This window comes from Phascolarctos cinereus, unplaced genomic scaffold, assembly GCF_003287225.1.
Source record: "Phascolarctos cinereus isolate Bilbo 61053 unplaced genomic scaffold, phaCin_HiC Scaffold_4;HRSCAF=312, whole genome shotgun sequence".
NCBI lineage: Eukaryota > Metazoa > Chordata > Mammalia > Diprotodontia > Phascolarctidae > Phascolarctos > Phascolarctos cinereus.
The window spans coordinates 227,908,077-227,920,541 of record NW_027555847.1 but is presented as its reverse complement, the minus strand read 5'-3'; the positions used below and the strand labels follow the sequence as shown (position 1 = coordinate 227,920,541).

The following is a 12,465-nucleotide window of genomic DNA, read 5'->3' as shown; positions in this document are numbered from 1 at the left end:
CTCCCCTTCCTCTTGTACAAGCACATATATATTCATTTCTACATACATACACACATCAGTCTTTTGTATATGAACAATTTTAGGTTTGTTCTTGTGAGATGAGATAACTGAGAAGCAGACAGGAAGTAGGGGGCAAAAGGAAGAACATACAGAACAGGGAAGCAGCTACTGGCAACAAAGACTCATCAACTGCCCAGACAGATTTATTGTTTTGGCTTAGCTATTCTGGTTCCTACCTATCTAAATTGTACATGTGGGATTTTGGTCAAAACATCATAGAACTCAACTCAGGTAAGATAAATACAGAAACTGATGGAGATATTGTCCCCCACCCATGCTCTCCACACACACACACACACACACACACACACACACACACACACACACACACACACACACACACTTTCAAAATAGATCAACACTCACCTACCTTGCTATTTACTGACTGTATGAGCCTCAAGGCCTCAGAAAAATAAGTAGCTCCTTCACCACAAAAGGTCAGAGACTCCTACCACTCTAGAACAAGCCCCAGTGAACTCTATGTAATTTGTTTCCTAAAAGGCTACAAGGACAATATTCACTGTAAATATTCCTCATTAAGTCCAAAGAGGCCAGAAATCTCCTGTATATTTTTATGAAAGCATATCCTGCTTAGCTGGAGGGAGAAGCTTTTCATATTTACAAAAGTGCTTCTCCATACTAAGTGTTGGGAATGCCTCCAGAATCCAAGACCCATTTTCAAAATCTCTTATTAAAACAAGCTTTTCATCACTCTCCTCTCCATATCCTCATTCCACTTCCATTGTTCAACTCCACAAACTAGCAAAATGAACATCAGGAAGGATGCAGAGTCGAAAAAGATGCCAGATGTCCATTTGTCCCTTTAGAATTCTAGGCTGTTAATTGTTAATTGAAGAAACAGTAAGAGCCCCCATGGAAATCTGGGCTTTTAAGGCATAAAGAAATGCTGAAGATCTCCAAAAGCATTATAAAATATTTTTGGTGGCATACAGTACTAAGAGCTTGAAAAGAAATACTTCCATAAATCCCATGCCATCTCCCTAACCACCCCCCACCCCCCAAAAAAATCAAAAGCTTTTAAGTTTTCTAGATAAATGAATTTATGTCTACCAGTAAAATAAGAGTTTGCAATAAAACAAGTATTTCTGCTCTATCAAGAGTTCTACTAGCTGCTGGGAGTAGGAAAGGGTTCCCTGGAAATAGGATGGTTTTCCTACAGCTATCTGAACTTAAACTCTTTAGTGTTAAGATTCTCCTTACAGAATTTAAAAAATAATCTGACTACCAAGTATATGTAGATGGCTAAGTCAAAAAGAGCTTCTATGTCTCAAGGAAATGAACCAGAAACAAAAGAAGAGATTAACCAGTAGAAAAGAAATGAAAAGCAGGTACTTCAGCCCTGAAATACTTTTCTACTCCTTGAACAATTTCAAATAGATTAAAAGTCATAGGATCAAAGATAGGGGACTAGAAAAAATATCAGCACCTAGTCTGACCCCTTCATTTCACAGATGAAGAAACTGCAGAGTGTCATGGAGTTAATATGACACAGGATTTGAACTCAAGTCTTTTTAATTCCAATTCTGTGCTCCATTATGCCACCTAGCTGCCTTATTAGGTAAAGTAATGACTGTACAGTGTGTTCTCAGTTAAGCCTTAACAAAACCAAAACATAATACGTTTTTAAAAGGCCTAAGTTTCTACTTACAAGCTTTGCTAATAATAACTAAGAAGGACGATTTTTGCCCTTCATCAGTTACCCATTTTGTAACATCAATAGGACTTATTTGTTGTTCAATCATAAGTACTTAGATCTTCAAAGAAAAGAAAAAACTCTAGACATTCACAAACAATTAAAAATAACTTTTTCTACCCGCCCCTTCCCCAACTCCCACCCCGGCCATCCTAGTCTAGGGTCCTCTTATCTCACAAAGGAGTTACTACAACCATTTTCCAAGTGTTGCTTCCCTAATTTCAGTCTCAATTTTCCAATCCATGTTGTATACCATATGATTTGCCTTTAACTCGTCCCTCATGTTACTAGCCTAACTGAAAAACCTTTACTATATCTTCTTCCCAGTGCATCAAATCTAACTCGCTTTACTTGGTTTCTAAAGCATTCCATCACTTGTCCCCTACCTATCTATACATTTCCTACTATTCCCCAACATAGACACCCCATTCTAGTCAGAATGCTATCTTCCTGAACAGCTAGGTGGCACAGTGGATAGAGCACTGGCCCTGAAGTCAGGGGAACCTGAGTTCAAATGTGGTCTCAGACCAAACACTTGACACTTACTAGCTGTGTGACCCTGGGCAAGTCACTTACCTGCAATTGCCTGAAGGAAAAAAAAAAAAAGAATGGTATCTTCCCTATACCTGGCACCTGTCACTTATTTTCAACTTTGTGCTTTTACTCAATTTATTCCTCTCACCAGAAATATCCCCTCTCATTACCTCACTACCTCTTCCCTCTAACCAAATGTTACCCATCCTTCAAGGCCCAGTACCTCCTTCTCACCATCCTTCCTTACTCAGCTCTCTTCGGTTTCCTCCTTATACCAACACACCATAGTGAAAGTGTCACTCTCAATTAAAGAACTGCCAATGACTTCCTATAACATTTCAAACTCCTGCATTCTTCTATTCAGACAAAATGAGCCCACTGCTAAGTACAACTTGCATTTCTGCTGACTAGTTAAGTGGTTAGAATTTGGGGGAAAAAAAGAAGAGAAAAAACCTAAAGCAAAGAAATATGCATCAGTTCTTAAAGATTCCAAAAGATTGCATACTTACATTACAGGAAAATTCTGGGCTACAAAATAACCCACAAATAGTGCCTAAGCAGTCACAGGTAAAATATGTTCAGGAATACACAAAAGGTTTAGAACCATATATAAAATAGCAATCCTAAAAAGAAGATATCCATGACACCATCAAAAATGCTACGTGAAGGGTAAATATGAACCATCATACTAATTTCAGGCTCCATTAAGTGCTAGTAAGGATTAAGAAATAGTCAAAATGGAGGGGAGAAAAGATTACCTTCCTCTTCCTACTCCTGCATCCACCCCTAAAAAAAAAAAAGTATATAGGGTAAAGAAGTTTTATCTTAAAACACAAAGGTAAATAAAAATTAAAAGGGAAAAAACATCTTACCAAAACAGGCTAAGTAGCCCTTTTATTCTTGTTTCTGACTACCTTTACTTTTCCATTAAATTAGGTAGCAACAAACCAATTCAGGTAAAACTGTTCAATGATGAGCCAATCCCTGAAAAGCTGACTAAACTTTTAAAAACTAGTTTATTTTCTAAACATACACTACTTCTTTAAACATAATTGGAAAAAAATAAAATACTATTTAAAAATACGCTACTAAAAATTATGGTAACAGATTAACTGTTATTTGAAGCACATAATAAATGTATAAAATAAATCTCTCAGAACATAGGTCAGTGGTAAAGTGAACCACCATCTTCAACTGCACCAAAATTCAGACAATCTTCATCAATCACAAGAGAAGTTGTAATAAAGTGTCACAGAATCAATGCCCCTGGATTTAAAAATACATGCCCTTGCCTTCCCTCAAGATTCTACTGAAGCAAGAAGGCTGCATACTCAACGGACAGCCTTCTATTTCTAACCATATTAGGTCTTCCTTACAACAGTGGTAAAAGACTCAAAATGTCAAAACCTGGCTTGGTAACTTTTCTGAAATAAAATCCTAATGTCTTGAGGCATTACTGTCTATGAATCACACATTTCTAACATGAACTCTTCTTCCAGTAAATTGATTATATCAGGAGAAGTCAGTTTACCATTTTCAATTTGGGAATGAAACATAAGGAAACCTCACAGATGAGCACATTGCATCAAATAAGGGAGTATATACACATACACAGACATTTAAATCACTTATCTTATGTTTTTATGATGCAATCGTGAATTACGTTCTTTTTGCATTTGTAATTAGAGAGGGTTGAACAGATGGTGGAGGCTCAGACTAGAGTGATGTGTCCATTAAAATAATCTATGCCGCCAACTGATTGTGCACCAGGACAAAACTGTCTCGAGGAACAGGATTCTTCCTTTACTGGGAGGTGCTCTAAATTCAGTACACATTCGTTTTGCCTTGTCCGGTGGATATTCATTTCTAAATTCTAAAGGGTATCAGGCATGATAGCGTACACCTGTAATCCCAGCTACCAGGAAAGCTGAAACTGACAGATCTCTTGAGTATGAGAGTTCTGAGCTACAGGGGGCTATGCCAATTGGGCATCCACAGCAAATTCGGCATTAATATGGTGAACCCCCCAAAGCAGGAGGCTGCCAGGTTGCCTAAGCATAAGTTCAAAATGGTGCAAGTTAAAGCTCCTGTGCCAATTAACAGTGGGATCAGGTCTGTAAATAGCTTGGGCAAAATAAAGAGACCCAATTTTCTAAATAAATTAATTCTAAATGGAACAAATTACTAAATTACAAAAACTTTTTCAGTTTATAAATAATATTCAACATCTGAATATAACTCTGCAGCTTAATAATACGCCTTCTTCACAACAACTCTACAAGGGAACTCACACAAGTATTTTACAGATGAGGCCAAGAGGTTAGGGGACTGACCCAAGGTTAAACAGCTAGTTAATGAAAGAGTTGAGTCTGAAGCCAGGTCTTTCAATTCAAAGTCTAGTGCTCTTTGTCTGTTGCAATGCTGTTCTCCCAAATCTGCCTTCGAAGCTCATTTACTCACAGAATCTTAAGCTTCCTAAAAGACTCTAAAGAAATCAAAGGCTCCAATTAAGCTTAGGTAACAAAGATAAAATGCTTTTTTAACATTTATAGATTTTTTTAAAAATTGGAATGTAAACTATAAGATCCTTGAGGGCAGAGACTATTTTTCATTTTCTTTGTTTCTCCCAGCAACTAACAGGGCCTTGCCTATAAGTGTTTAATTAATGCTTGTTGGATTGAAGACAGGAAGACACATCAGTACAAAAGTTCACAATCAAATTACACAGTAGCCACCTCTCAAATGACATTCAACTTCAGTAACAGAAGATTATGAACTAATGTCTCTTACAGAAATGAAATAAAACACCCAACACTGAGATGCTCTAGGAATTCAGTAGAAAAATAAGTTCAAAGTACTTACAAAGGAACAGGTATGAAACTATCCTTCTCAAATCCTTACTGATTTCTGGCACAATTTTCTCTAAAATTGTGTATAAGAGCTGAAAAGCCACATTTCTGAAGTAAATTAGGCTCTGCATGCACATGCACACATTAGGGGTAAGAGATACAGAGAGACAAATTGGAAGAAACGATAAATGCTATGTAACACAATGCAGTGAACTTTAGTTAACTATCAAGAATAATTTTATAACCATTCAATGATTTATTTGCTTTTAGTATAAAAACATATTTTCCTTTGTGTCCTAATCTTCTCTCCCCCTAGAAAAAAGAGGCCACACCCTTTGGTATTCAACCAAAGAAAAAAAACTGGAGCAACCTTAGTCCAGCTACTTCAAGGGCTAATAGAACTAAAAATGAATGTGATGTTCATGTCATATGCTTAAGACCCAGACTTCAGGGCAGGGACTGCTTCATTTTTGTCTCTGTATCTTTAAAGCCTAACACTGTGCTTCATACATGGCAAGTATTTGATAAATATTTGAGTTAAGAACCTTCTTCTGTTAGCTAATGTATGTTTTTATACTATGAGCACTTCTGACTTCTGACTTTAATAGACTTCTGTCTATTAGAACCTTAATATTTACAATATGTACACTGCAGACTTGTTTAAGTTGCCATAAAAATGTACAATTCAAAATATTTATAAATTGTCATAGGCACTAAACACTTAAATCTCTTTTAAGGACTTAGAACAATTTACATGTATATTATGTTGAATGCCTGGCACATAGCAGGAACTTAATAAATGCCTGACTGATTGATATTAGAGCTCAACCAGGTCTGACAAAAATAAGGAGGTAGCAACTAACATTCCATTTTCTATATGCGAACACCAAGACAATGAATGATAAACTAAGTCACTGAACTCAAGTAAACATTCCCTAGCTCATCTAGGTTGCTGGACTCATGTACACTCTCAGAACACAGTAAGCCAACTTTCAATTAAACATGGTAACAGAACAACTAGATTACCTACAAACTTTAATTTAATTTACAATTTTAATCTTGTCTCCCATAAAGACCTTTTTACCTGATTGGCTAACAAGTAAAACTGACTGCCTTCCAAGTCTTTAATTCCTGGCTCCTATCACTACCTGGTACAAAATGGTCAAAAGGCAATGGGGGAAAAAGATGTCACATGACAACCCACAAAAAGATAATCAGTCATTGAGAACTAAAAAATCTTACTTCTTATCCTTACCTACTTCTTGCCTGTTTTGCCTGTTTGTTTGAATTCTTACCTGAATCGTATGCTTAACAAAAAGACAAGCTCTCTTCTCCACATTCTGTTCCTACCCAACCAATGGTGGAGAACCAATCAATCTCAGACTTCCTGATTCTCAGCATGGCATTCCATTCACCAGTCTCTGTCGTGTTCAAGTTTCTCTGGACATTTCATCTACTGATGTAGATGCATGCCACCATAACTAGAGCATTACTGATCCCTACTGGATGAAAGATTCACATATTCCAAACTAGTCAATCTTCTGCAGAAGTCTGAGTATGTAAAAGAAATATAATAATCAACTCTCTGAAAGTAGATGGCATCAACCAACTCAAGCTGCAGAAATGATGCTAAACTGGGAAAATAATAGAAGGTAGTCAATCACAAGTGTGATACAACACAAATCTGGCATCAATTACTTCTTATTCCAGGAATACCTTAGACTCTAGATCACCCATACAGGCACACTTTACTTCAATGACTTCACTTTCCATAATAAAGCCAAAAGGTCTGAAACCAAGGTGAAATCACTAAAATATGCAAGTAATCACTTTTTAGAGATACAACTAAGTCATTACTCAATCCTCATATTCTGTAAGCCAGCTCTTTATAAAAAGTAAACTTTCTTTTTTTTATACTTAATTGTAAATTGAGGGCATTGCCCGCATTTGGGAGAATGACAGAACCTTTTGTCTCGTTTTTTTTCTGGTCAGTTTTGTTTTCTGTATTTAAGATGAACACATTTTTTTAAAAATACAATTTTAATAATGAATAGCCCTTTTGCACAGCCTAGTGGCAAGAAGTCACCTCAGCTCTGCCACTCATTGGCTCTGAGTTAATAATATCTAGAGATGGTCTTCACTGGTCGGTTAGTTTCTACCTTTCTAGCATTTTTTTAAATAAAAACATAACCATTCCAGCTTATGATGAAAAATAGTCAAAATTCTCCCAAGTAAACAGACATGATACAAGTCACTTTAATTTTTTTCAATTCAGGGAGTTCCACCTTCTTCCTTTCTAGTTCTAAGCTAAAACAAGGATTCATCTGGGTACTTCAAATACAAAAAAAAAAACTTCATAAATTTTTTTTAAGGTTTTCTTAAGATACATGAAAACCCTAATGTGGTAAACTAGCAACATGTCCATTATCAAAGTGTGGAATAGAATCAGTTAACCAACTTTACAAATCATGGGGGAATTTTCAGGTATATCCCGTAAAGACGCTGGCTCAAAACATGAAGACAACTATTTACTCTCACTCTAGATAAAATTATTATTTGGTGACATGACACTTCCATTTACAAATTTGCTGAAAAGGATGCAGAAGATGATCTGTAAGGCCTCACACTAGACAAATCAGCAAAACCTTATTATTAGTTGTTAATGCAAACCTCCACACCCAGTTTTTCAGTGTTGCCATTCTCTCCCCAAAGGTTGAAGTCTGAATAAAGATGAAATCATCCCACTTTCTTCCAACAGGGTGTCCCTTCTATATCTGCTTAAAGAGAAGAGACATTATGACCATGTGAATGGAGATGGTAAAAATACTAGACAGCTGTTAATAAAGCCTGGGTCTTAAACCTCTTTGTACCCAAATCTATTGTTTCCAAAGATATCCTCTTCTCTCAGCTACCTTCTAACCAAACAGACTGTTTGGGCTTAAAAATGCAGCTATTTTAGAATGCATCAGAGCAGAGCTTCTCATTCTCCAAATTACCCCATGAATTAAACCAGAATATTTGTATGCTTTATGAGTCATGTTCACTTCTGAGAAAGTGTAATTATTTAAAAGTATTCAAATATTTGTGAAAGCACTCTGTGTCTGGTACTCCTACAGAGAACTGCTATAATCCTAAGAGGATGAAATAGGGTAAGATTTGAAAACCACAGATACAACACAAAGAGACTGGGAATGAGTAATTTAAAAACACACACACACACACACACACACAATACTGAAATCATCTTTCAAAACACAATGCAACACCACATAAAAATGACCAGAGAAATAGTTATATGTTTAAGCTCCCTGAAGTTTCAACTGCCTAATATTATCTTTAAATATAAACCCTAAAAAAGAGATAAAAATTATGTGTGTGTGTGTGCGTGTGTGTGTGTGTGTGTGTGTGTGTGTGGTGTGTGTGTGAGAAGAGAGAGAGAGAGAGAGAGAGAGAGAGAGAGAGAGAGAGAGAGAGAGAGAGAAATGTGAACTGTCTATTGTGATCAGTTTAGTATGTTGAAAACTCTATTCAAATTATCAGGGGATCTATACTTTCACCAGCCTTCCCCCCCCTTCCCCACACACATACAAGTTATTGCATATTTGGAAATTCCTTAAGATGGTAAAAAGTTACAGGATTTCATGGCATTCTTCTCATACCTATCAATAAAAAATTTCAAGTCCCAATGCTGTCATTATGTTAAAGAATTCTCAAAATACTTAAAACTATTTTATCTTTACCCACCTCTACATAAGACAAAAAAAAACAAACAAAAAACCCCAGAACTCACGCTCATCCAGCAATTCGTTTCCATAGTCAAATCATGCTTCCATACCATGATATGTCAGCAACCACAAAAGTACTGTATTCTTTGACTGTTTACAAAGACTGTAATTTTAGTTAAATGTATTTTGATGGGCAACTTCACATCTTTAGTTTCAAAAGCATACAAGGCCTATGGGACTGATGGGCATCATAAGCACATAGTAAACTAAAGTGTTCTTTTCAACCTCTACCAGAAACATTTCCAAAAATCAAGTCTTTCATACATGGTCTGAGCCACAAGACAATGCCAGAAATAAAATCAACACCCAGAGAATGGAGGAAAATGGATAAGAAAATTCAAAATTCCAAGATAAGAATGACAAAAGGACATTAAGCATTAACGGTTAACATCTTACAAGAAGGCAGTTAAGCTCCATACTCCCAGAAGATACATTTATTACCTACTCTCTTTTCACAAATATAATCCAAAATCTTATTAGTAATTTAAACTCACATAAGACCTAATATCAACTAACTGAACTGGAATCAAAACATCACTATTTTCCATCTCATTTTTTAAAAATCGTTGACATCAATGTTTTCCTTTAGAAATTAGAAGTTACCAGTAGTTTCATCTTAATTTCGTTCACTCTGATAAAAGCTCACAATGGAGATCAGGACTAGAAGAGAATCCCTGGTGATTCAAACAGAAAGGAAAAATATGGTATCCTACAACATAGGGAATAAGTCTTTAGACCTCTAATCAGGCAAACAATTACATGGAGAAACATTTGCAGACAAGACAAATTAAAAGGGTCACTCAGTTTTCAGCTGGTTAAAGAAAACCAGTCCCCATCATGCCTCATTTCACACAGTGAAACATGTTTTAAGAAAAGCACACACAATCCATTAAAGAGTCATTTTTAAACAGTCTCCTGAAATTACACACACCACCACGGCCACCCCTCAAAGTCTATTTCATCTCAAGTAGATCCCACAAAGAATGCTGCTTTTGAGCATCTTTACATTATTGTTTTACTACAAGCAAACATTTAAATGCTGCCCTAAACTACAATATTCCCTAACATTAAGGTTTGTGTGCTATGTCTATTGTTCCTGCTCACCACCCCCACCCTTTTCCCAAGCCCAACCCATCAAAGCAGATAACTGTTGCAAAAAACTGGTAACAAAATGTTAAGGCTTTTCCCTCCTTTACCTTAACTTAGAATATGATTTTTATACTGAATTTTAGTGGCAAATATTACCTGAACATTCAAGGTTTAAAAGTAGATTAGTCTACAATGTCTTATACAGACACAAAATAAGTGATTTGCCCAATCTTTAGCTACTGAAAACTTGTTAGTTGTTTTTTTTTTTAAAGTTAAACTTGTCAATTTACATTTACTGTGATTGTAATGACCTCACTGGAAGGACTGGGGTAAGAAAAGTTTCCTGGTTGCCTTTTTAATGTCCCATCTGTTCTTACAGCTATTTAAGCAAAAAAGATAAAAACCTACTTAAAAGTTATATTCAGAATATAGTTAAGCAACAACTTAATATATTCCATTTCACATTATAATAGCCACCATTTTGAATAGATTTTTAAAGTCACACTGACAAATGACTGAACCCAAATTCCACAATTAGTAAAAATATTACATTTCATCCTTGCTGTCCTGAATAGCCAATGTTGCTACCTGCACTGCTGATGCATTCTTCACCTCAGTCACCAACGTCAGACTGAAATCTGCAAAATCACTTAGAGTAAAATAAAAAAAAGAACAGTTTATTGAGAGGCAGGTAATGATAACCACATTTTCTGATCTTCCTGCAAAAGAGTTAATAAGATTCCAATTAACAAATGGGATGTGTTTACAAGAATCTAATATGGGGATATGAATTTATAAATAGGCTCAAAAAATCTGCTTTCTTGCTAAGATGATATAAATGTGATTTCTCTTTGTCAGGCATAAACTAAGCTATTTCTAATCACAGTGTCTTCCTGCCCTTTCTAAGACACTTTTTATTTAGACATAATCGGTTACAGTTCTAGCAGACACCCCACCCTTTATACTCTGCACCCAGTTTTACATATTAATGGGGGGGTGAGGTAGGGGAAAAAGTGGGAGAGGAAGGGCAAACGCAGTCTTCCAGCATTTGGACCTATCCACAACCCTGGCCTAGGAAACGGTTTGCTTAAGTGCCTCAGTTGTAACTACATCTTAATAATTCACCAGTCGTTGACACACAGTGAATTACAGATCCATGTCTCTCTTTCAGTTTCCTTGTCCCAGGTGACCTCCCCACAGTTCATCACTGATGACACTGGACCCTGATGGGCCGCCTATTGAGTCAGGAAGGTGGTCGGCTCCCTGGGCTGAATCCACTGCAGACCCCCAACCAGACGTGTCCTAGAATCTCCTTCCTCTTTCTTTTTTTTTCTTTTTTAAATACCCCACCCCCCTCCTTCCTCTTCCTTCTCCCCTGTATGCTTTCTTGCAGTTGTCTTATGCTGGGAAACCTTGAATCCCTCTAGCAGCAACCCAGACCTCAGCCTAGGGGCGATCCCTCCTGCTCTGCTGCCTGCATCCAAGTGAATCACAAACCATGAGAAGTGGGGAACCCCCCAGAAAAATAAGAAGGTTCCTTTCCCCAGATCAGATACGCCCACTGAAACACACACACTCACACACTTCTTCCTCACCCCCGCACAGGCCTCCCACTCCCAGCTCCAAGCAGCCAGGGAGGACGGGAGGGGGGGTGGGGGGGATTGCGGGGAGCCACCGCCCCCTCCTCCCCTCCACCCAAACCCCCCCCTCCATTTCATCTCTCCCCCCTCAGTCCTGAACAGTCCCGGCCCAGGGGTGGGGGGTGCGGGGGTTTAAGGTGCTTTCCCCCTCTCCCCTCCCTCCGTCCGTCCCACCCCACCGCCCCACACCCTCTTCCCCTTCCCCGCCCAGGAAGGGGATGCAAACCCGTGCAGCCGTCGCCCCCCGCCCCGGGGTGGGACGGCAGCTCCCCTGCAGCCCGGGGGTCCCACCTTGCGCTTCCTGGTCTCGGGGGTCCCGCTCCACACGAAGCACTGGTAGATGACCCGCAGGTTCTGCCGCCAGTTCTCCACCTTAAAGCTGTTCACATGCGAGCAGCCGGCCGGACTCATGACAAACTCCACATCCAGGCACCCGCCGCCGGGGCCGCGCCGGGGCCGGGGCCGGGGCCAGGGGCGGCGGCGGCGGCAGCAAGAGGGGCACGGCTCCGGCGGCTCGGGCCGGGGCCGGGGGGTGGGACGCCGCCGCCGCCGCCGCTGCTGATCCGCGCCGGTTCCTCCTCCTCGGGCTCCGGCTCAGCTCCGCGGCCCAGACCCTGCCGCCGCCGCCGCCTGCTCCGGCGGCGCCTCCTCCCGGGGCTCAGGCTGCTGCTGCGCGGGGCGGCGCGGGGGGCACATAGACCCGGGGGAGGGTCCCCCGCTCCCTCCCGGCCTGAGGCGAAAGCGGCTCGGAACAAAGCGCGGCGGCCGCGGCTGCGGAGGAGGAGGAGGAGGCG

At 39.3% G+C, this 12,465-nt stretch overlaps 1 protein-coding gene across 2 annotated transcripts in view; it reads right to left on the bottom strand.

Annotated features, from left to right (window-relative positions):
- Positions 1 to 12,168, bottom strand: part of USP22 (ubiquitin specific peptidase 22) — a 251,414-nt gene extending 239,246 nt beyond the window's left edge. The window contains exon 1 of one of the 2 annotated variants that reach the window (XM_021008455.2): positions 11,963 to 12,168. In XM_021008455.2, coding sequence (XP_020864114.1) covers positions 11,963 to 12,082 — 120 coding nt within the window. In that variant the 5' untranslated portion in view covers positions 12,083 to 12,168. The remainder of the gene's footprint in view (positions 1 to 11,962) is intronic. The other variant, XM_021008456.2, reaches the window with a different exon arrangement.
- Positions 12,169 to 12,465: the final 297 nt, after the last annotated feature.